This window comes from Vipera berus (genome assembly GCF_964194415.1).
Source record: "Vipera berus genome assembly, chromosome: 2".
Taxonomy (NCBI): domain Eukaryota; kingdom Metazoa; phylum Chordata; class Lepidosauria; order Squamata; family Viperidae; genus Vipera; species Vipera berus.
Window position 1 is genome coordinate 128516050 of NC_138203.1, and position 25132 is coordinate 128541181.

At 41.7% G+C, this 25132-nt stretch overlaps 1 protein-coding gene across 8 annotated transcripts in view; it reads right to left on the reverse strand.

The window, feature by feature from the left end:
* COL5A3 (collagen type V alpha 3 chain) overlaps window positions 1–25132 on the reverse strand; it is a 137223-nt gene that overhangs the window by 65315 nt on the left and 46776 nt on the right. For 7 of the 8 annotated variants that reach the window (XR_014025282.1, XM_081318843.1, XM_081318842.1 and 4 more), the window contains 11 exons: window positions 22071–22202; window positions 16884–17069; window positions 14403–14453; window positions 13585–13626; window positions 9637–9699; window positions 9335–9409; window positions 8594–8677; window positions 6714–6770; window positions 4847–4900; window positions 402–455; window positions 251–304 (listed from right to left, as the gene is read on the reverse strand). Coding sequence is in view for 7 of the 8 variants with exons in the window: in XM_081318843.1 (XP_081174969.1) it covers window positions 251–304; window positions 402–455; window positions 4847–4900; window positions 6714–6770; window positions 8594–8677; window positions 9335–9409; window positions 9637–9699; window positions 13585–13626; window positions 14403–14453; window positions 16884–17069; window positions 22071–22202 (852 nt within the window). In the remaining variant the exon portion in view is untranslated. Of the gene's footprint in view, window positions 1–250; window positions 305–401; window positions 456–4846; window positions 4901–6713; window positions 6771–8593; window positions 8678–9334; window positions 9410–9636; window positions 9700–13584; window positions 13627–14402; window positions 14454–16883; window positions 17070–22070; window positions 22203–22704; window positions 22799–25132 lie in introns of those variants that run through there. The other variant, XM_081318846.1, reaches the window with a different exon arrangement.

Below are 25132 nucleotides of genomic sequence, written 5' to 3' on the forward strand. Positions count from 1 at the left end.
AAAATATGGGGTGGGGGGCTGAGGGGAGCAGTTGGATTTTTACGTGGTACGCATATCACACGGATGAAAAGTTCTCCTGAACCTGCCAAATTCAACATGAAAGTGGAAACAACATTTGATTCAGCTCTACTTGCACCCCACAATTGTGTTGCTATTGCAGGAAAGACCAAACCACCATGGGAGCGGGAATCTCAAAACTCTCTTCCCCTCCTGTATGTGAATTCCACCCTACAATTAAGGTTTAGAACACCTTGGGTCCTGTTTCTCCTGGGAGTCCTCTGCCACCATCAGCTCCTGAACGACCCTTTTAAAAAATGAAAAGGGGAAAAAAAAGAGTGAGAAAAGGGGGCAAAGGCAAGTATTCCTACAGATTGGCACTCATCCATGTATCTGATGCTTACCTGCTTGCCAGTTTTCCCTGGGGGTCCAATTGGTCCCTGTATCCCAGGGGCACCCTGCAATGAGAATTGAAACAAATGAGACCAACAGTTGCTCTGTGTGTATTTGTTTTCATATGAAAATTCACCTCCATTGGGAAAATGATGTGCCTTGACTTAAATCTCATCTGGAAGTTTTGGCCATTAGTGGCAATACATATTTTACATCAACCTCAATATAAGATCTATCAGAAAGGATGTCTTATAGATGCCCTATGCTACTGATAAGAACAAAGTTGTAAGGAGCCCTGGTGGTGGAATGGTTACAATGCAACGCTGCAGGCTAACTCTGCCCATAGTCTGGAGTTCGATCCTAATGGGTTCAGGCTTGACTCAGCCTTCCATCCTGAAGTCCCTTAAAGGAGGAGCCAGATTGTTGGGGGCAATATGCTAACATTGTAAGAGATTGCTGTAAAGAGTGGAATATGTAAAAAGTGGCTGGTGTATGGAGTGGTATATAAGTCTAAATGCTATCGTTACTGCTATATTAAGATCCAAAAACAATTACCAATCTGGAATGCAACATCTTTTTTTTTATAAATTTTAACTTTATTTCCAAAGTTAAAATACAAACTTCAAAAAACCCAAAAACAACAAAGCAAAAAAAAAAGAAAACTAAAAATGTGCATAAAAACATGCACACATATTCTCCCCTAACTAAATATTGATAAATATATTTCAACAATAATAGTTTGCCAAACAGGTCTACAATCTGTAAACCTCTCTAGCAATAGTTGCCCAACTAATTTGACCTACCATATATTTACTGGGGGAAAAAATCAGTTTAACAGGTAAAGCTAACAAAACTAAACTCCAAAGTCCTCTGTTAACAGTCTATTATTGCATTTCACATGCAGAATGTCCACTGTGGCTTCTAATCTTTGACAGACCGCTGCAATCATCATATCTAATCTGTCCAGGGTCAAATATCTTTGATTGATTCTTAATAATAACATGTTTTCCTTAAAATTATAGTTTTTCTGTTGTATTTCCACATGTTTCAGAGGTTTTTTGAGCCAGTTAAACCACAACATCTCTTTAACAGTTGTCTTCTAACTGAATATACTGAGTCTATTCCATAATTTCCATCAGTTTTCTTAAGAAAATCTAGTTCATCACTGATCCATTGCTATCTCTAAGCATTCATACCCCTTTCAGCCTTCTCCAACAAGCCTGCAATTCTCAAACAAAGCTCATTCTCCTTCAGTTCTGTCAGCAACAAATTGACTTCCAATTGGAAGTCTAATTTAGCTGTATTATTTTGTATCTGAGAATCAACCTTAGGTTGATTTATGACTGTTGTTAAACCATCAAACATTTTATCTATATTTTCACTCAGAACTTGTAAGTTGAAAAGCATTTTTTAAAGCTTCCAAAAGTCTTTTTGATTACGTTGATATGGCTTTATTGTTGTTTCCATTTTTAATATAGTCTAAATTTCTTTTATACTGTAGCTGGACTTTCACAACAAAACATAGGCAATTCCTCTCAAGGACAAAAGAAGTTGATATTCCATAATAAAATGTCTGCAGGAAAAATTAAGATAATATTTCCCATGAAGGAGAATAAGTAGAAACAAAAGAGAAAATTTTCATCTAATCAGGAAAAAAAGTTAAGAGACCAGAAATATATACAAAAGCAAATTAAAAAAAGGAAAATTATTCTTAAAATTAGTAAAACACAAAAGCCTTGCAGTGGCCTGGTACAGATATAAATCAAATCACATCATTTTCACTACCAAAGAGAAAAGCTTTATGCTGTTGGTTTCAACATGGCAAAAACAAATGTTTCTTAAAACCAAAGCAAAGCAACAAAAAAGATAAAAAGTTCACAGTATAGCAAAGGGCATAAAAATAAATCAGCATTTAACCGTACACTTCATTAAAGATGTAAGTCAAAAGCAAAAAAGAAATTAAAAACAAGATGTTTAAAACCTAGGCCTAAAGAAAAAAAAATGCTGACAGGAAAAGATGGAGACCTGACCCTCCAATCGCTCTTATCAAGAATCACAATTGTCTAGATCCGTGGTGGCAAACCTATGGCACGTGTGCCCTCGCCCCAGTCCTAAGCCTTCAGCTGGGTTTTATAAACCCTTTTCACTTTAGGCCTCTGCTGCCATGTGCAAAAAAAAAAAAAGGTTCAATAAATCAATCAATTTCAACTTCTCGTGGGGGAAAAAAAAGATCTCGCAAAGTTGGAATTGATTGATTGAACTTTTTAGTCCCACCCAGTCTGCTGTTACCACCGCAGCCACAACCACCCAATTGGCCATACCCACCCAATGGGTCATGCCCACCCGGCACCCAACAATACATAAGTGGGTTTGGGGTTGCAGTTTGGGCACTCGGTTTCTAAAAGGTTTGCCATCACTGGTCTAGATTCATCTTCTCATCTGAGCATAGTCTTGAATCATTCCTAATTGCTCACATTCAGATCTGGGGAGTGTGCTGACAAAGATCCAGCTTTGGCAGCAAAGTCAGCTGTTTGTCAGCAGGAGAAAAATTCATCCTACCATGCAGTGTGCCATTTTCCTGGAGGATTCCAAAATGCAGGATCTAAGCTATCTATCAATTACATTACACTTGTTATTACATAATAAAACTATTCCAGAAAAAGAGAAGGTTTTAAAGCCTATTCCTATAAATACTTATCTCTTCAGACCCATAAGAAAGACTTCTTGTAAACGAGGTAATAAGGAAAATTTGGGAATGCGCAGAAATGGATAAATTAACTTTGGAAATTAAAAATAAAGACCAATCAAGTTACTACAAAATTTGGAATAAATTTTATCTTTGGCGGGAACAAAAGGAAGGTCTCTATTAGAATTTATAGATTGGTTGATTGTTCTAAGTATTGTATTATATATAATTGATTTGTATCTTAAGTGTATTTTATGTGTACATATACATATTTGAATATTGTAGACAAGAAGGTATGTCAGTCCGTTTGTACCGTGTCCAATGTTTTAAATAATAAATTTAATAAAGGGAAAAAAAGAAAGACTTCTTGTGTGTATCCCAAACTTTTGATTCAAGAAGGCGGAGTCTTCCTCATTAGGAATTTTGCTCTTTGGAGCATATTCTTGAGAAAGACTTAGTACTTCATTCCTTTCCTGATGTTAGATCAGAAGAAGAGAACTTTGAGATTTTCCAGACAGTATCCCCTCCGTTAATTCTCAATTTCCATTTATAAGATATGTTCTTGGATTATGGTTCCTGAAAGTTGTTTGCGAGAGCTACGGATTACTTATCCTGGGACAGGTGGTGATCAAAAATCTGAAATTACTGTATGCTTAATCTTATTACATTTCTTTCGATTCTCTGAATGAATTTTATGATACATTTCTTTAAAGGGGGGATGGGGCTGAAATAGGGTACAATATAAATCATAAATAAATAAATTACAAATAATTTTCTATTGGTCAGTGGTAGGGCAAGGGTGTAATAGATAATATACCAGGAAAATCTTGCAAAAGACCTACATTTCTTCAATAATTTTGTACCCTAGGGATGTATTTTTATTCCATGAACGGTAAATGTTTATGATGAGGGGAAGGAGGGAAAGAAAAAAAGAAATTGATTGAAAAAAGACTCTTTTACTTACTTTGCTACCAATGCCAGAATTCTGTCTGCTAAGGATAACCTAAAAGCCTTCTCATCTGAGCATGCCAGGGGAAAAGATCAGCATGCTTAAAATGGCTACAGTACACGTTCCAAATTTGAGGGAAGGGATGAATTATTATCTGTTTTGCAAAACTGCTTATTTCATATTCAGATTCAATTTTTATGCAGTTCAATAAAGAAGAGTACAATATAATAGGCAAAGTAAATCTATCATGGTAGAGAAATTTTAATGTGAAAGACATGTATACTATACCAAACTATAAAATGGACAGGAAATAAACAAGTGGAAGAATAATGAGGGAGAGCCACTTTAGTCTAAGCAGGGGTGGATAACTATGGCCCTTTTATGACTTGTGTACTTCAATTCCCAGAATTCCTGAACCAGCATGGCTTGGAGTTGAAGTCCACAAGTCATAAAGGGGCCATAGTTCCCCACCTCTAATCTAATGGTTAATCACCAGGCTAGAAACAGGAGACTGAGTTCTATTCCCACCTTGGGAACAAACTCGGTGACCATGAATCATTCATTCATGAAGAAAGCCACTGACAATATTTTGCTAGGAAAACTGCAGAGATTATGGTCCAGGCAGTCAACAGCAGTCAAGACTGCTGACAAAAAGAGAAAAGGGTGAGAAAGCTTAAATGGAAAAGAAACTGGACGTCAGCCTGGCATTTTTATACTTCACATTTTACCAACCTTGTGTCCTCCAGAGGTGTTAGATTTCCACTCCCAGAATTCCCTACCAGCAAAGCCCAAGCCCCTCCTCTCCATCTTCAGCAACCAACCTGGGGTCCGGCGTCACCCGAATCCCCTTTTTGTCCTGATTTTCCTGGGAGACCCTGCAGAAACCGTATTGTAAGTAGGTTAATTTCTTCCATAATATTCCAAAGATGAACAATCCAACCACACTAAACATATATCCAGGATCTAATGGGGGAGGAAGACTATTCTATCTGTTAACTTTAAAAAAATCAGCCTTGGTGGAGCAGTGGGCTAATGCCTCCTTAAGTAACACCAGCTGCCTGCAATTAGTGCAGGTTCGCGTCCCACCAGGCTCAAGGTTGACTCAGCCTTCCATCCTTCTGAGGTAGGTAAAATGAGGACCCAGATTGTTGGGGGCAATAATGCCACTGGGGGGGCCGAAAGCCCTAATAATAAGCAGGCATATACATAGAATGAAGGCTATTGCTAAGCACATTGATTTGTGCTTCTTAGATTGTAAGCTGCCCTGAGTCTTCGGAGAAGGGCGGGATATAAATGGGATTAAAAAAAAAATTACATATGAGGGAAAATTTATGGCATTCTTCTCCTGAAAACACTAGGTTCTCCTTGAACAGAAAGTGATACATGTTATGATATCGTCTACACCTGTGCTGGTGAACCTATGGCATGGGTGCCACAGGTGGCACTCAGAGCCCTCTCTGTGGGTACGTGTGCCATTGCCCCAGTCCTAGGCCTTCAGCTGGGTTTTATAAAACCTTTTCGCTTTAGGCCTCCACCGATGTGTACAAAAAAAAAAGTTTCAATCAATCAATCAATTTCAACTTCTCGCAGGAAAAAAAAAGGTTCTCGCAAAGTTGGAATTGATTGCTTGAACTTTTTAGTCCCACCCAGTCTGCCATTACCACTGCAGCCATGCCCATCCAATGGGCCATGCCTACAAAATTGGCCATACCCACCCAAAGGGCCACGCCCACCCGGCACCCAATGATACGTAAGTGGGTTTTGGGTTGCAGTTTGGACACTTGGTCTCTAAAAGGTTCGACATCACTGGTGTACACACTCAATTCCTATTAATGGAGAGGTATGGGGAATTGTGATTTCACACAGCATAAGGTAAATTTGGGGGAATGGTCTGGAGCAAAAAACACAGGAGCTAAAGTTATCATTGATATCTGTGGGAGCTCCACATTTGCCTAAGCCAATTAACTTTCTATATGTGAACTGCTATTATCTGATATCAGCAACAATGCAGTATAAAGGGAAATCAGATAAAGACATTACACCCCGGCATGGTTTTCTCTACCCACTTTGCACCTTCTGTGTTGCGTGGGAAAAATCCCATACCTAAGATCACTATAGAAATACACAAAATTTAGCAATTCAGGAATGGTTATTTTTCACAAAACATAATAATTTCTCCTTCAAGACCATACAAATTCTTCCCTAGGCCATGCCATTTTAGGGAGGCCTAGCATGTTCCAAAGGGGGACTGAATTTCTAAAAAAACTGCTAAATTCTCCCCAAAATGGCATGATCCAGAGACCTCATGGTTTGGAGAGGAAATAGAATATCTTGGAGTTTTCAGAAACATTCCATTCCATCCCTGGATTTTGTACATTCACAATATTGACACTATTAAGATCATTTGTAGCTTGGCGCACAAATAAGTTTAGACAATTTCAGGAGATTAAAGTTCTTTTCAATGTCTACGGAAGAAAACTGCCCGTGTGCCACCTACTACTTTTTTTCTATGAAATCTGTTATGTGCTGAAGAATATTTCATTTCAGCCCAAATACAGTACATTGACGTTACTAAGCTAACCCATGATTCGCAGCATAGAGATGAGTATGAAACTCAAAACTTTCCTAAAAATTATACCCTATTACTCTCAATTTATGGAACAGCTTTGAACAATCACATTTACTCACTAGTGGTCCGGGCCTTCCCGTGAGTCCCATTGGGCCAGGGGGCCCTTTCATAGAAAGCTGAGAAGAGAAAGAAAATGATGAGCTGCAGTAAAATCAAAATGAATTGGGAAGAAATTCATTTCGTAATTGTAAATAAGAAGATGCTGCCTTGAGGTAGGTGTTTAAAGTGGGAGAAAAAACAATATTTAGGGGTTAGTAGTTTCATTCATCTTTATTCTTCTGATTGTACCACTATAGCTGGAGAAGTGGACAGACTTAGCTCAGGAATGATCTTGGTTTTGCTTAGTTTTAACTAAGCCAATTTCTGTCTAATTCAAATGAATGAGAAAAGGCATGTTATTCATCTTATTGTAGGGCGTGATTATATCATTAACCTAAATTAATTATTGAAAAGATCTTCAAATGAACTCTCAACCCAGCTGCAGATTTAATTTAGGACCATTTTTTAAAAAGAACAAAAAAGCTTAAATCAATCAAATCAGTTCTCCCTTGGGCTGGGTGAAGATTTTGTTTCTCTTCCATACTGTATGATGATTTATCTGCTTAAGTCTGATTTACTAAACTATTCCTTGAAACAGAAGGTGGATATTTTATATGGAAAACCTTTAGTGTTAGAATGGGTTTGCATGACACAGGTAACACAGTTGCTGCATCCTGAGGTAAACATACACTGCCATGAGTGACAATTGGCAAAACAGACACCATGATCAAATGGAGAAAGTCAATTATCAGGCTGGAGTCACTATCTGCAGTTTTATATCTTCTAAGGGGTGGGTGGAGGACTCTGGTTATTTCACATTTCAAAAGTGTGAAATAATCAGAGAACAGGAGTTCCTAGAGAGGTTCATTTTTTTGAGGGGGCTGTTTTAGGCACTTGGTTTATATTAGTTGCAAAAGTTGCAAAAGTTGCTAACCCTCTATGGTTCCTCTCTTTTAAGTTTGCTTGTTCTCTTCCAAGACTGCTTGAAATGAATAATCTGATTAATTTAAGTGCAAGGAAATGCAGAATCTTTAGGATGAAAACTTTGCTGAACCCACGGTTAACTAAGTTTAATTGTTTATTGTTTGTTTGTTTGTTTTGAGCCAGTTTGGACATGTTCCTGCTGTTTTCTTGGCAAGATTTCAGAAGTGGTTTGCCACTTCCTCCTTCCTGAAAGAGTTCCCAAAGCCACTCAGCTGGCTTTGTGCCTAAGGTGGGACTAAAACTCATGATCTCTTAATTTCTAGCCTGATGCCTTAACCACTACTATGCCAAGCTGGCTCTCTGTTTTATACAATATACTTTTGTTTATACATTTCACTAATTCTGTCCGTGACCTGGTGAAGCAAACATAACCTCACTGAGGGAATTGGTATGCTGTGATTTAACGGAAGATGAATAGATTAAGAGAGTGATTTCAATAATTTGATTAGCTGACATTCTGTGATGAGCCACCCGATTTAAAAAAATCACTTGAAAACCTGCAATATTATTATTTCAATTTATTCACCTATAATTCTCATTTGCAAGGTCAAATATCTCCTCTGGATGGCATTAGGAATTTGAGAAGAATATAGAACATTATCCAGGAGAGAAGTAAAAAATGAGAGAGGGCGAGAGAGACAGGGAGGGAGGGAGAGAGAGAGAGAAAGAGGTGTTGAATGAAGCAAAACAAGTTGACTACTTAGAGCAGACATGTCAAACCTGCGACCTCATGTGACCTCGCGCAACGTATCGGGACAGTTTTGCCATTGCCCTCAATGGGGTGGGCGCAGCTTCCGCATGACGTGTCTGGCCTGTGGGCCAGCAGTTTGACACCCCTGACTTAGAGAATTCAAGATTTAAGACAAAGAAGCTCAACATAGGCACATATATTCATACATTTGCCCACCATACTTACCTTAGCTTGCTGTAAAATAGCCTGGGCCTGGGCCTCCTGGAAAGATACTGAAGGGCCTTTAAGTAAATCACCACGAAATTGGAACTGGAAATAGATCAGTAACACAAATTCAAGGAAGAGAACAATGGAATATTGAGGCTATGGCTAGATAAACTAGATGGCAATATGCCATTATTATGACACTACTACCCCAAGAAAGCAAATCTTCATATCTAGCATCTTTAAGTGAAAGCATCACCCACATTTATTAATTGAAATACTGCTTTGAGGTTTATTTGGTGCCAGGAGGGTAGAAAATGGGTTCAACTGTAGAAAACTCGAAACATTCTGGTTTTGAAGATTATCAAGTCTCCTGTTCTTAGAGAGGGACGAATTGTATATTTGAACTTAGCTCATCGGTCTTCAAACTTTCCATATCAAAATCCTTTCCATATCAAAAAAATAAACTTCCCTCCTGGATACTTGGGTCACAATAAAGGTGAGTTCCCCTTGCTCCGTTTCTTATCTAACCTATCTTCTGGGATCTTATTTTACAATCAATGTCAACACATTTTTGCACCTGGAATATACTTAAAGTAATGCCCCTGGAAACTAAAAAAAAAAGGATTCTCATTTTACATCAAATACTAACTAACGCTGAAAACAACATCCCTTTAGAATCTTTTGCTTTTCAAAGGGACTGGATGACATTGTTTCCTGCAAGTATATTCTCACACTGGCCCATTTCCCTGCATCACCTACTGGCAACATGAGCATTGTTCCAGGAGGTCCACGTAGCCCATCAGCTCCTGGAAGACCTGGGAGTCCTGGTGGTCCCTGTGCAAAAGTAAGTAAGATATACCTCTGTCAATCATTCTTGAGAAACACAGGGCTAAAAGAAAGCAACGTCAAGCTGGGGCTTGTCAAAGAGATAAACTGAAGGGGCACATGCCGGCAATTCCTTATTCCCCACACCCACCATTTTCAGAGAAGATGAAAAAAAAAACCCAGGGGGAAAATCGAAGAGACTACCATTCCTTTGAATCATATCATGATTTCCTTACCTGCTCGCCAGGATCTCCTGGAAATCCTGGTGGCCCTGGTGATCCCATGGGACCCATCTCTCCCTGGAGCAGAAAATTAAGATAAATGAAGAAAAGCTCACACACAATTCCTCTTTTAAAATAGAAACATCACGACACAGTAATATCCAAGTCCAGCTTTGTATCAAATGTATCTAACAGCAACCGTGCCTGACTGTTCCAAAAATCAGGCTCCAGGCAATGAAGTTTAAAAATTAAGCATAGTTCCCTTTTCCTCCCTATGAGTAACAGGAAAAAGACAGCATAAAGCACCTAAATACCAACATCAATCATTAGTCTGCTTCTGCAGATGTACTTGGATTATACTTTTTTGCAAAACTCTGTACTTCTCGACTAAAATTTCAAATACATATGGCATGCTTTATAAGAAATCTACCAATAAGCAACAAATGGTAACAGGTCCTTATTGAAGAAAGAAGTAGGTAAAGGTAAAGGTAAAGGTTCCCCTGCACATGCGTGCTAGTCGTTTTCAACTCTAGGGGCCAGTGCTCATCTCCGTTTCAAAGCCGAAGAGCCAGCGCTTGTCTGAGGACGTCTCCGTGGTCATGTGGCCGGCATGACTAGACGCCAAAGGCGCACGGAACGCTGTTACCTTCCCACCGTACTGGTCCCTATTTTTCTACTTGCATTTTTACGTGCTTTCTAACTGCTAGGTTGGCAGAAGCTGGGACGAGTAACAGGCGCTCACTCTGTTACGCGGCACTCGGGATTCGACCCGCCAAACTGCCGACCTTCTGATCGACAAACTCAGTGTCCTAACCCACTGAGCCACCGCGTCTCAGGAAGAAAGAAGTACCGGTACTCAACTCTAATTCCACGCTGTTTTTGTATTTTTTTTACTCCATCTTATCTGTTTGCTTACTTTCTTATAATGAGTTTAAATGGAGGGACAGTTGGTCTTTTCACTCTATAGAAGTTGATAATTATAGTTTATAGTTTAGTTTATAGTTTATTTGATTTATATACCGCCCTTCTCCTTGGTGGGACTCAGGGCGGTTCACAGGGCATACATAAGAAACACTATACAAAAATTAAAAAGAATTAAATCCATGCCCAATTAAAACAGAAGTACAGATTAAAAACAATTAAAAGCCCATAATCCCCCATCAGGCCAGACCAGCTAATTCGAACAGATGGGTCTTCAGGCCCCAACGGAAAGTTCGAAGGTCTGGTGCCATCCGGAGCTCCACCGGCAATTGATTCCATAAAGCCGGAGCCCCCACAGAGAAGGCCCTCCCCCTGGGGGCCACCAGTCGACATTCCCTGACTGGCGGCACCCTGAGGAGGCCCTCTCTGTGGGAACGCACAGGGCGGAGGGGAGTCGATGCCGGCAGCAGGTGGTCCCTGAGGTAACCCGGACCCATGCCATGTAGGGCCTTAAAGATCGTGACCAACACCTTGAACCTCACCCGAAAGACAACTGGTAACCAATGCAGCTCGCGGAGCAAAGGTGTAACATGGGAGTACCGGGAAACTCCCAAGACAACTCTCGCGGCCGCATTCTGTACCAGTTGGAGCCTCCGAGTGGTCTTCAAGGGAAGCCCCATGTAGAGAGCATTACAGTAGTCAAGGCGAGAGGTCACGAGCGCATGAGTGACTGTACACAGGGCATCCCGGTTCAGATAGGGCCGCAACTGGCGCACCAGGCGAACCTGGGCGAAAGCCCCCCTAGTCACGGCCACTATATGCTCTTCCAAAGTAAGCCGTGAATCTAGAAGGACTCCCAAGTTGCGAGCCCTATCCACGGGGGGTAAGAGCTCACCCCCCATAGAAAGAGATGGAACATTTGGAATGTCCCGGGATGCCGGAATGCACAGCCACTCAGTCTTGTCAGGGTTGAGCTGAAGTCTGTTCCTCCCCATCCAGACCCGAACCGCCTCCAGGCAACGGGACATCACGGCGAGGGCATCACTGGGGTGGTTTGGGGTCGAAAAGAAAAGTTGGGTATCATCGGCATACTGATGATACCCAACTCCAAAACCACGAATGATCTCACCCAGCGGTTTCATATAGATGTTGAACAGGAGAGGCGAGAGAACCGACCCCTGAGGAACTCCACAAACGAGAGACCTAGGGGCCGATCTCTGCCCCCCTGCCAACACCGACTCCGAGCGTCCCAGGAGATAGGAGGAGAACCACTGAAGAACTGTGCCTCCCACTCCCAATCCCCTGAGACGCCGCAGCAAGATACCATGGTCGATGGTATCGAAAGCCGCTGAGAGGTCTAATAGGACTAGGACAGAGGAATGTCCCCTATCCCGCGCCCTCCAGAGATCATTCACCAGAGCGACCAATGCCGTCTCCGTGCTGTACCCGGGCCTGAAACCCGATTGGTAGGGGTCCAGATAATCCGCTTCATCCAGGACCAGAGGGAGCTGATGCGCCACCACACTCTCAACAACCTTCGCAAGAAAGCGAAGGTTGGAGACTGGACGAAAGTTGTTCAAAACGGCTGGGTCCAGGGCAGGCTTCTTGAGGAGAGGTCTCACCACCGCCTCCTTCAAGACGGTGGGGAAATAACCCTCACTCAAAGAAGCAGATATAACCGCCTGGAGCCAGCCTCGTGTCCTCTCCCTAGCTGCATAAACCAGCCAGGAAGGGCACGGGTCCAACAAACATGTGGAGGAGCTCAGCCTCCCCATAATCCTGTCCACTTCATCAGGGGTCACAGAATCAAACTCTTCCCAGATAACATTGACAAGACCGCCCGTGTCCTGATCGCCTGACTCTGCCCAGCTGGAGTCCAAACCGGTCCGAATCCGAGCGATTTTATCCGACAGATGATGACTAAATTCCTCGGCACGACCTTGCAAGGGATCCTCCCTCACCTCCTGATTGAGAAGTGAGCGAGTCACCCTAAACAAGGCGGCCGGGCGATTATCTGCGGACGCGATGAGGGTGGAGAAGTAATTACACCTCGCCACCCTCATCGCTGCGAGATAAGACCTAATATAGGTTCTTAACCGCAACCGGTCGGGTTCGGATCGGCTAGACCTCCAGCAGCTCTCTAGGCCCCGTTTCCAATATTGCCTTCCTATAATTGATTATAGGAAGGCAATATTGGGGAAGTAAATTAAGAAGTGTTTAAAAGATCTGTGATCAGAATACCAGTTGATCTTTGACAGACTGATAAAAAGACTCCCAACTTCTTATAATTTCTTTTCTCGATCATGAGCTGTTGAAATAAAGGTTTCTTAAGTTTCCAGGAGTCAACAGCTTGAGGGCTGTAACTCAGTTCAGTTCAAGAAATAGGTATCTAATTTCCAAACACACTAATTTTTATATTTTCTTGCAACTGCCTGGCAAAACAAAACAGAGAGAAGAATACTGTTACTTTCGTGCTAAAATATTAGGGTGGGAGGAATCACAGAAATATTCACACTCCCATGAAATGTTACTGAGCGTTTTTTTGGGGGGCAAATCAATCATCATGCACGAACTGCACAGTTCAGCGGGTCATGTTCATGGGAGTAATCACGCTACATGAAGTTCAAATGTATCTTTTCGCCTGCATACACTCTGATTGTATTTGGGACTTACTCCATGCCCTGCAAGAAGGTTTACTGTATATTAAATATATTTTCAAACATCTGTGATTGAGACAAAATCCTACAGAGAAGGGCCAATTAACCCTCTCAAGACATTCTTGTGATTTTGTTTCTCCCATCTAAGGACGCATAGGGGAAAGGCAGAAAAAGGAGCAGAAACACATGGAGAAAAATCTATTCCTAATCCTATATAATAGCACCAAACTGGATTGTGCTGCTGCAAATCGTCTCTCCTTGCCCAGAAAGGGGGGTGGGGGAGCCAGGAGCCAGCAAGGAAGTGACCACCTCCTAAGTAACTTTGAGAAATAACTAAATAACTGGCTGGGAAAACTGATGACACCATACTTATTATGTCTCTCACCTGTGGTCCTCGATATCCAACTGGCCCTTCAAAAATCATACCCTGCAACCAAAAGAAAGGAGAAAAATTCAACAACCTTGAACTGGTTCTGAACGGAAGGGGTGACTATGTGGCCTGTGAATATTCACAAAATTACATAGTGAATACAGTTGCCTCTAAGCACTGAAATATGTTCACGCACTTGTAAAAAGGATAAGAGAAATGCTAATGATTCTTTAATACCTGAGGAATAAACCACTTGCGTGCTTATGATTAAATGTTCTGCACAAGTAACAAGCTTGTAGACATCCTTGTTCAATGTATAAAAAAATAGATAGCTAATTGTTGCATTATTAGATCACCTGTACCCATGAGATATTATTATGATATATGCCAGTGATTCTGGGGCATAATTAAGCTAACAATCCTCAGAAGGGAAAACTATATTGTGATCTATACTTTTCAGAGGGAAAACCCAGCATATCACAGCTAATAATAAAGTATACACAACATTCAATTAAGATCCAGAAACCACTCTGTGAATACAGTAAAGAAACAGATTTCCCATTCTCATATATTTGTAAATGTTTGGTTTTGTATTTGTCTGCAAGATTTTTGTCCTCTTCCAAGATCCAATTCTCCATCTCAAGTTTCCAGAGAATATTGCTAGTATCATCTCTCAACTGTTTAACAACCAGTAGAATTTTGGATATTTATCCTTCCAAGAATCAAAACTGAATTGACCACAAACCCCAAGCCACCATTTGGTGGTGAAATTAAGTCTCCAGCCAGACTGATGGATCTTGGCAAAGCCAGAACAGAAAACATATCTTACTCACAGGTTCGATGACTGCTGCCTCCCCTTTCTGTCCCTTCAGATTGGGTTGCCGCTACAGACACAAAGGAAATAAATAATCACCATGAGGACCAGTAGTTATGATAATGTTACAATGTGCATTGTAGATGGAGAGGATCTCCTAAAGTAGAGGAGACTGAACAGAAGAAATTCAAGATGATTGTTTCTTCAATCTGATTTACTGAGCCACAAATCTTAGGCCATCTACTATTCAAACAGAAACAAGTTACTGTACCTTAAAATGAAGGTGGATTTGATTCTGGACTATGTGGGTTGTTGGAAAGAAGTGTGGGATTTTTCTGAGTTGACTTGAGTGTGAGAACTGGCACTGAGGGCTAGCTGTTGCTTAGATAGAAAGTGATCTCCAGTGACCTTTCCTGTAAAGTAAGCTATCCCACACTTCTCCAGACTTAATGCATGGTGAGTGAAATTGGAAACAAGTTCAAGAACTGAGTTTCCATGAGTTGGTCCATGGAGCAAACCCAACTCCAAAGGCATAGGGCAAGACACCCAAAGGCAAAATAGCATGAAATCAAACAAAGGAATAAAATTAATTAAAATTAAAATCCCCTCACCTGAGAGCCGAGCACCTGTGAATTAAATCTTACTGTGTTTTCTTTTATCACTAACAGCCCTGAGCAAAAAGATCCTAGAAGATTGGATTTTTTTAAAAAAATATCAATATTTATTGTGTTTTAATTTATGATGTTTCCATGTTTTGATCTGAACTAGGTGGCAACACAGAGGGAATTTTGACTGATCTTAAGAAGCTGAGCCAGGTTGGATGTGATTAGTACCAATAGGAATTATCAGGGCTATTGGCTGGGCTGGAAAGTCCCCCCCCCCTGCCCACAGAATCCAAGAAGAAGGCAGCAGCAAACATGTTTTCTTTCTTCATAGCCATCTAAGTGCTGAAAGTTATGTTTGACTTGATAGAAATTCTTGATGTTGCTCAAAAGCAATTTCTTAGTCCAAAAGATGGAACTGAAATCCTTGCCATGAGAAATAATGCACCCTGGGAATATGTGATGCACAGTAGATTCTGGACTGAGTCAGAGGACTCAGAATATGGCAAGTTAAACTTGGTTTATATGCCAAGTTTCCATCCCAGCCTGGTGGCAATTAGCCATTGGGAAAAGAGTGGGTGAGGCATAGGGGCAACAAGACATTCATAAATATTTTTTATTAATGTCATAGAAGTTTCAGTGCTCCTAGGTTCCAAACAAAAATAGGGCACTCTTGGCAAATATTTAGGTGGAGACAGACATATCCTTCTGAGAAGCAGCAGAGCCAGAATTCCTTCTCTTTAAACCCATAACATTCTCTTTTTAAAATAATCTGTAGTAGGTTCCATGGGAAATAGTCTTGGAGCATCCTAGACATGAGAGACAACTGAAAATACGTCTTGGGCACCAACACGCCTCCTCACCTCCATTTTACTCATTAAAATATATTTGCGACTTTTTTTAATATAGAGATTGTGGTTGTAGGTATATGTAGGGAATTAACAAACCCAGCCTGATGCGCAGTGGAAGCATGACTGAAAGCGGATTCAGCTTCTTTAATGGGCTCAGCTCATAAGCTGCAGCAGCTCAGTTCATCAGATGCACAGACTGGCTAGACTGCTGTGGGATTTAAACTGGAGTGAGGAGGGGGCAAGACAGCATGGTTATGCAGATGGGTTAAATGAGAGGCAGATTATAAACCCATTGTAGCTCTGTTGGTGAACTACCACCTTTTGCTATTCCATCTTCTCATGAATTTCCGATGAGACTTTGGGTCTTGACCCTCAACAAGCAGTGCAACTGAGGGTCATGGCCTAACAGTGAAGCAACAGAAGTTTATTTTATTTTATTTTTTTATTTTAATTCCATTTATATCCCGCCCTTCTCCGAAGACTCAGGGCGGCTTACAAGCTTAGCAGTAGCCTTCATTCTATGTATATGCCTGCTTATTAGGGCTTTCACACACACCCTAAGCGGCATTATTACAAAGTCAGCTTAATTGCCCCCAACAATCTTACAAGTTGCTTACGAGGGAGGGCAAATCAGGAGCAATTTATGTCCAGGAATGCTAGCCTCATTGATAAGATTCTCTTTGCTCTGGCAATGGGAAGAGTGTTAAGTTGGTTCTCAGATTTCACTATTATTTTCAAGAGACTGTACAATCAGCATTTTTAATACAAGTGAGATAGGCCCTTTCCTCCCTTATTCTAAAGTTTAAAGTGTTTAAATGGTATCTCCCATTTGCAAGATTATCTTCTAATTAGAATTGTAATACTTGCGTTCCAACTGGTTAAACCTCAGTATGTTTTTGAACTTATACAATCAAAAACAAGCACCACTGAGTAAAATTGAGCTTAATTCCAAATCGGGAATTGCATTATTTGAATGAAATGAGATTTATTTTCTGCCGCGCTCAGATTGTTACTCATTGCTTAGAGAAATGTTTGTAAAGTTGCTACCTCGGGAAATAGGATGGTGGCTTCAATGTGCTCAGATGGATCATACCGCTCTGCTTCACTGGCCCCTCGTCGGTCATAGTAGTCCTCATAATCTTTATTGTCAAGTCTCTCGTCAAATGCCCTGTGAGTGACACTGGCATTCAAGTCTGTATTCTCATTGATTAAATACTCTTCTCCAAGAAGGTCCTGTTGGGATTAGAAAAGGGGATACGAAGTACAGCAGATGTATTCAGTGACAATTACTTTTCACACTATTAGGCTCTTCCTATATGTGACTCATAAGGGATGCGGTGGCTCAGTGGGTTAGGACACTGAGCTTGTCGATCAGATGGTCGGCAGTTTGGCGGGTCGAATCCCGAGTGCCGCATAGCAGAGTGAGCGCCTGTTACTCATCCCAGTTTCTGCCAACCTAGCAGTTCGAAAGCACGTAAAAATGCAAGTAGAAAAATAGGGACCACTCCGGTGGGAAGGTAACAGTGTTCCGTGTGCCTTTGGCGTCTAGTCATGCTGGCCACATGACCACGGAGACGTCCTCGGACAAGCGCTGGCTCTTCGGCTTTGAAACGGAGATGAGCACTGGCCCCTAGAGTCGGAAACGACTAGCACGCATGTGCGGGGGAACCTTTACCTTTACCTTTATATGTGACTCTTTCTCCCTTACCATTACATTCTGTTTTCCTTTAAAGGAAAAGAAACTTTGTTCAGTGAATCCTGTTTGGGCCTGCAGAGATGCATATTCTAGAATTTAGGTAATGACTTTCTGTGGGCCACAACCTTTAATATGCATGTTCCTGTCCTGAACATATCAACAGACCTTTGGTTGTTCATATGTATACATCTATGTCTGGTTTCCATTATGACTGGATCTAACAAATTATGGGAATGGTTATAGGTAGCTCCTAATTAGGAGGGATGGGGAACATGAACCAAAGGTTCGATCCAGTGGATTTTCTTCCCCTGACAGGGCTAGGTATTAAACAGTTGGAGTACAACTGAAAAAGGTACGGATTTGCATGACAGTAATGTTATGAGGGAAGTAGTAATTTATTCCCATTTTAATTTTTAAGAGATAACAGCAAGGTTTAGACATTGGGGAACTTTGTTTCTAGTTTACATCATTTCCTTTATTGTTGTTTTACTTCGTTTACCAGAACCTCAAGATCCACCAACTGAAACAAGAATATATTTTTTATTTTAATCCCATTTATATCCCGCCCTTCTCCGAAGACTCAGGGCGGCTTACAATCTAAGCACAAATCAAATGTGCTTAGCAATAGCCTTCATTCTATGTATATGCCTGCTTATTAGGGCTTTCGCCCCCCCCCCCAGTGGCATTATTACAAAGTCAGCTTATTGCCCCCAACAACATTTTACCTACCTCGGAAGGATGGAAGGCTGAGTCAACCTTGAGCCTGGTGGGATGCGAACCTGCACTAATTGCAGGCAGCTGGTGTTACTTAAGGAGGCATTAGCCCACTGCTCCACCAAGGCTCTGGTGCACATAGAATTAAAGTAGCTTTATGCACATAGAATTAAAGTAGCTTTAATTAATTAAAGCAAGTTGAGATTTTCTTTGTATCCCAAAAATGAATCCAAGTCTTACTCCCTTCCCATTTTCATCATTTCAGCCATAATGTATATTTTGGAATAATTCCTCAAATTGTTTAAGCCACAATCCAGATCATACCTAAAATCTTAATCCTATTTTAAAAGCCTAGTAAGATCTCTCCCAAACAGAGATTGAAGGTAAATCTTAAGGAGTAGATTCCATAATTCTGAAGAAGTGTAGATAAACAAACGGAAGTTCAATGTCTTAAATTCAAATCATATAAAGATGTACCAGTAGATCCCAAACTATTACTCTCCCACTTCTGTTTGATCTTAAACTAGATTTACACTTCCAATGCATAAGAATTAAATTACTGTTTTACTTCTTCGTTTTTGCCACACACTGAGAGGGAAAAGGCAGCTGAATGATTTCTCTCCCAGACAGTAATCCTTACACTGTACCCTAGAAATTTTAACATTACCGTATATACTTGAGTATAAGCCGACTCGAGTATAAGCCGAGACCCCCAATTTCACCCCCAAAAACTGGAAAAAGTTATTGACTCGAGTATAAGCCGATCCGCCGTTCTGCAAGCCTCCGCCGCCGGCGGAGGCTGGATCCGCGCTCTGCAAGCCTCTGCCGCCAGCAGAGGCTCGATCCGCCATTTTGCAAGCCTGAATACACAGGAATACCCTGTGTGGCCGCGGCTCTCGGGGAAGCCCTGGCTGTCCGCTTCCTCGCTCCACGCTGCCATTCGGGGCCCGCGCGTTCCCCGGGCAAATCGCGGCGCCCAGCAGGCGAGGAAACACGCCCGCTCCAGTCGCCCCCCCTTCCCTCAGGAGACGCGAAGCAAGTGACCGCCCGGAGCTTACCAAGGACTTGCGCGCGGCCGAGGCTTCGGTGCTTCCAGGATCGCGCGCACCTCTCCCAAGCCGTCGCTGTCCGGAGACCTGCCGAAGTTTGGGGAGGTTTGGGGAGGTGCGCGCGCACCTCCCCAAACCTCCCCAAACGTCGGCAGGTCTCCGGACCTCCGCGCCCTGCCTGCCTGCTTCTTTCCGCTGCGGAAAGAAGCAGGCAGGCAGGGCGCGGAGGTCCAGAGACCTGCCGACGTTTGGGGAGGTTTACGTCGGCAGGTCTCCGGACCTCCGCGCCCTGCCTGCCTGCTTCTTTCCGCAGCGGAAAGAAGCAGCCTGCCTGCTTCTTTCCGCTGCGGAAAGAAGCAGGCAGGCAGGGCGCGGAGGTCCGGAGACCTGCCGACGTTTGGGGAGGTTTACGTCGGCAGGTCTCCGGACCTCCGCGCCCTGCCTGCCTGCTTCTTTCCGCTGCGGAAAGAAGCAGGCAGGCAGGGCGCGGAGGTCCGGAGACCTGCCGTTTGGGGAGGTTTGGGGAGGCAGGCTGCTTCTTTCCGCAGCGGAAAGAAGCAGGCAGGCTGCTTCTTTCCGCAGCGGAAAGAAGCAGGCAGGCAGGGCGCGGAGGTCCGGAGACCTGCCGACGTTTGGGGAGGTTTGCGCGCGCACCTCCCCAAACCTCCCCAAACTTCGGCAGGTCTCCGGACGGCGGTGGCTTGGGAGAGGTGCGCGCGATCCCGGAAGCACCAAAGCCTCGGCCGCGCACAAGTCCTCGGTAAGTTTTTTTTGTTGACTGGAGTATAAGCCGAAGTGGAATTTTTCAGCCCAAAAAGTGGGCTGAAAAATTCGGCTTATACTCAAGTATATACGGTATTTCCTACAATTATCCCATGGGAAATTACTGCAGCCTACAGTTGGATTTTCCCAGCAGGAATTTAATCACCAAATTGCTATTAGTTATGTGCAACCCCTATTGAGATTAGAGTATGTCCAGTTATTCTTTCAACAGTGAGGTCCTGAATGTACCTTCCATTCAGCATTTTCAACAATCCGACAAGGGTTATTATACACTCTCTTTTGAGAATTTTAATGAAAAGGTTAGAATTGAAACTATATAATGGGTGGAGAACCTGAGACTGATGTCACTGAACTTTAATTAGAGCATGAGGTAGGAATCCCAGGTACAATTTTGCTCAGCATACATCTTGGATGGCTGGAAACAAATAGCTTCCATCTCCAAGATTTTAATAAAAACAATTGTAATGTTAGGCAAAAAAAAAATATGTGCCATAGTTTCTCTGGGACTATGGTACCTCTTATTAGGAGTGGATACAACTGAACACACCCAAAAGTCAAAATATGACCACATATAAAATACATAAATATATTGGCTGCAACAGGATTGGTTAGAACAGTTTTAGGGTAACTTCTGGTCATGGATAACCTTCTTCAGACTACAATTCATTATTAGATAAGGTCAAAGCCATAAACATCCTCAATTTACATTCAAAAGTAGATGCTTCTCTGTCCTGCGACCAAAGTAAGGTAAAAATAGGAAGATTTTGGATGTCTCAGAAACACCTGCCACTTATCCCAATTGCCTTCTTTATACATTGTGATAGCACCATCCTTCACTAACTGCCATTCTCCCTTCTTGACCATTTCTCCCATTAAAGTCCACTATTGGTCCCAATGAGTGCCCTGAAGAGCCAGACTAATCAGGTTTCAGGATGGGTGCAGGTTTCTGGTATGGCAGACTGCCGTAAGTTTTACTCTAGGCCAGGAGTAGGCAACCTTGGCTCTTTTATGACTCATGGACTTCAACTCCCAGAATTTCTGAGCCAGGCTGGCTCAGGAATTCTGGGAGTTGAAGTCCACAAGTCATAAAAGAGCCAAGGTTGCCTACCCCTGCTCTAGGCATTCTTCAGGGACAGCAACTATTCTGAAGAACTTGCAGTCCCCAATGCTTTTCTCCAAATAGTATTCAAAGCAAAATATTGAAGAAGTTGGGGCAGCTATTAAGAGTGGCTCTCTGTCCATCATGGCACCTTGTATGAGGACTCTGAAAAGGAAGGTGCTAGAGAAGGCAATCTTTTTAACAAATGCTAAACTCTTAGCCTAATATTGTATTGTGAAAAGCTGCCAGAACAAACAAGACATTGCACAACACACTGCTATAGACAGTAGCTTGGGAGGACAATAGGTAGGGACTTGGTCCAAATCCAAATCCTTCCTTGATCTGAGTAGACTACAGCTTTGTATCTAAAGGTAGAATTGACAAAAGAGATTCTTTAGACATGTTATTCTGGATTCTGTATTTTGGAATGATAGAAGTCCTAGGAAAGTGGGACCATATGCATGGTCTGAAGACATTTTGTGGCCTTAAAGTCTTTGTAAGATTCATGAATTTTGACATACCACGGACCACAGATGAATTAACAGAGTCCCCAGAGCTTCATGTGACCCTCAAAGCAGCCTCTAAAGACCTTCAAAATTTGATGCCAAATTATACTTTCAGTGAAGCATATGAATTAAATTATTAAATACATGCCTGGGAAGTAAAGTCAATGAAATTAACTTCAGCTGTTTCCAGCCCTGTTCACTACATTTAGGAGTTGGGCCTTGGCAGGCTCCAAAACCAAAACAGAATTTTCAGTACAAACGAAGTATTGCACCTCGTCTTTCCTATCTTTATATCTATCCCAGCTACATTTCACCCTTTCCCTGCTTTCTTTAAACTCTGAGAATGAAGGAGCACCCCGAAGGCCTTGGAAACAATGTCTAACTTACCTGGTAATTGTCTGTAAGGTTGATGTTGGCTGTCATAGTGGTAGAAGTGAGGATGCCAAGCTCTGCATCAGGATCCTTTCCCCAGAACTCAGTAGCTGACTTCATCGGACTAATATCAGTTGGAGTCTCATTCTTGAGGGTGGTGAGGAAACATAAGATGTTAAAGAAATCTATATAACTTATTTGGCAACAGACATTTAGCAATGCGCACAAAGATTTGTACAAATTCTTTAGGGGTTAGAAATATGCCAGCAGCCAAAAGCCAACTAAAGTGGTCATGATGTAAGAGAAATTCAGGCCAATAAAATCTAGTACCTTGAGGTTAGAGCAGAAACAGTCTTTCACAGCTCCATGCCTAGGAGACGTTTTTGGAACTTATTATAAAAGATTAATCCTTCAGTGTAAAATCCCCTGGCATCATTTCTGTAAAGTTCCCCGAGGGTTTAAACACTGAAATACATTTGGCATCACCTACTAGTTAAACCATCTTTGCTAGCAGATCTAGGAGTGGCCTTTGGTAAGAAAGGGCAAAAGCTCTAGTGGGTCAGAGGCTATATGCCATATTGGGAAAGAGGCAGAAATGCAGCTGAGCCTTCAAGCACATTAAGTACAGTCTTTCACTCTTGAGACTTACAAAACTCAGAACACCTGGTATGAAAATTCACATTTGGTGCCATTCATTTATCTGGAAATCTGTAAAGAGACTGCAAAGTCCATATGAGGAATAGAGTTTCTTCTGCCAGTTTGCCCCAGCCCATCAACAATATATGAGTAAACTGTGTAGGTTGTTGGACACCTATGTGCTGCGTATGTCATTTTCTAGGCCTGATGTGCCTGAAGGGCAGTGATCTGTGCTGCACTGTTATTTTCTGATTTCTATGTGAGCTCATAGCCATTCATTTAAAGACTACGTCCAATTTATGGGTCCCAAGTGTTATCTTCCCATGAACACCCAGCAGATCCAGGCAAGACAAAATAGCAACCTGGGAAAAGAATTATTTTCTTATTGCATGTGATCTCTGCACACAGGGAAAGTCCCCCTAAATTGGGACTTAGAAGAAAAAAAAGGTTTGATGAATATATGTAACTACAGAAGGAACATCACTCGATCCTAAGAAAGAAATAAGATTTGTGCATTGCCAATTTTGAAACTCAAAGTTACTGGAGAAAGAGATGCTATGTCAGGAAATCATCTAATCCTTTTAATTATAGAGAGTCCTCACCTTACAACAGTTCATTTAGTAACCATTTGAAGCTACAACGGCACTGGGAAAAGTAACTTATGATTGTTTTTCACACTTACAACCGTTGCAGCATCCCCACGGTCACGTGATCGAAATTCTGACACCTGGCAACTGACTCACATTTATCACAGTTGCAGTGTCCCAAGGTCATGTGATCATCTTTTGAGACCTTCTGACGAGCAAAGTCAATGAGGAAGCAAAATTCACTTAACAACTGTGTGACTAACTTAGCCACTGCAATGGCTTACTGTGGCAAAGAAAAGTTGCAAAATTCACTTGAAAGCTGAAAAGTTGAAAAAGTTGTAAAAAATTTTTCACTTTAACAACTATCTCACTTAGCAGCAGAAATTTTGGGCTCAACTGTGGTCGTAACTCAACGACTACCTGTACTCTAATGTGTCCAATAGTCTGCAGGAGCAGGAAAGGTGCAAAGACAACGGATCCTAAGTAGTCATGTATTTCGTCTCACAAGAAATCTTTCCATATGTTCTTGAATGCAATGAAGTTCTTCAGTTTAAACTCAAGTATATCCCAAAGTGGGATCTGAATCTGGATGGACTTGTCAAGGACTACAAAGCTAATATTTGAATCAAGTATTATCCTGGATGCAGGAAGAAGGCAATGACAAATCACTCTCAAAACTACTGCCAACTTTGCCTGAAGATGCCATCAGGTAAAGTTGAAATCCCGATGTTCACATCAAAGCTATCATATACTTTCTTTAGCAATAGTTTGTGTGTGCATGTGAGTATGTACACACAAATGTGTATCAGTAACTCTGTCTTCTACCATCTACTTACTACTGGAATAGCTTCTTTACAGACTCCCAAGACTGCAGAGAAAGCCACCACCTCAACTTTGTTCATAAATCTCCATGGACAACTTCTGATCCTGAGGGAGTTTCTTTTTGAAAAGGCAAATCAGTCTAGTAAATTCTTCTAGATCTTGTAGCATTGCAAAGATATCCCAGGATGCAGTAAGGCATGATTGGAAAAATGAACTGACTAAGCCAAAAAAAACAAAAAACAAAACACAACTAACCAAAGAATTGACTTTGTGGACTGCAATCTCACTTACGTACAATAGGAATCTGTATAAAAGGGGTGCCATGAACGTCTACCTGATCGAAGACATAACAAACCCAAACTTTATTGGTAGGCAAGAGTTTGCAGAATTAGATGAAATGAAGTGTGACTACATTAGGAGAGGGAAAAAAGGATAAGTGGGTGGCAAATTCTTCCAAAGAAGAGATTAGAAAAAAAAGGGGGGGGGAGAAATGCTTTGTTGTTGCCAATACTAAACAGCCAAACAGCTGTAATTTTGATTCTAGAAAAAGAAACTCTGCCAGCTGCTCCATTTGGCGGGGAAAAGGTTCCACTTGGCCAAGGCAAGAATGATTCACTGGCAGGATGAGCTCAGCATCCCCTATCCTGTATTTCACACATTTGGGGATGCTTCCCTGACATAAAAAGATCGTTGGAGGAAGACAAGAGGAAAACAAAATGCAAGTATATTTGTTTGATCATAAGCTAAAACAATCAGAATAAAAGGATCAACACTCACAGAGGAAATTCCATTAAAACTCTTAAGATAACGTCCAGATTCTACTATAAAATTACAAACCTCCTAAACTAATAAGCCTATCCGTGCCAGAAAAATTAAACAAAAGTGTGCATAGTATTCGACTGCCGTAAACCTACAACGTATAATCAGTTTAGGTACATAACCGAAAATAATGGTTGAGTCCGAAGATGTTATTATACAGTAGCTGCAAGCTATTTAATACCATTTTTAACATCCCTTTTCACTGCATAGATA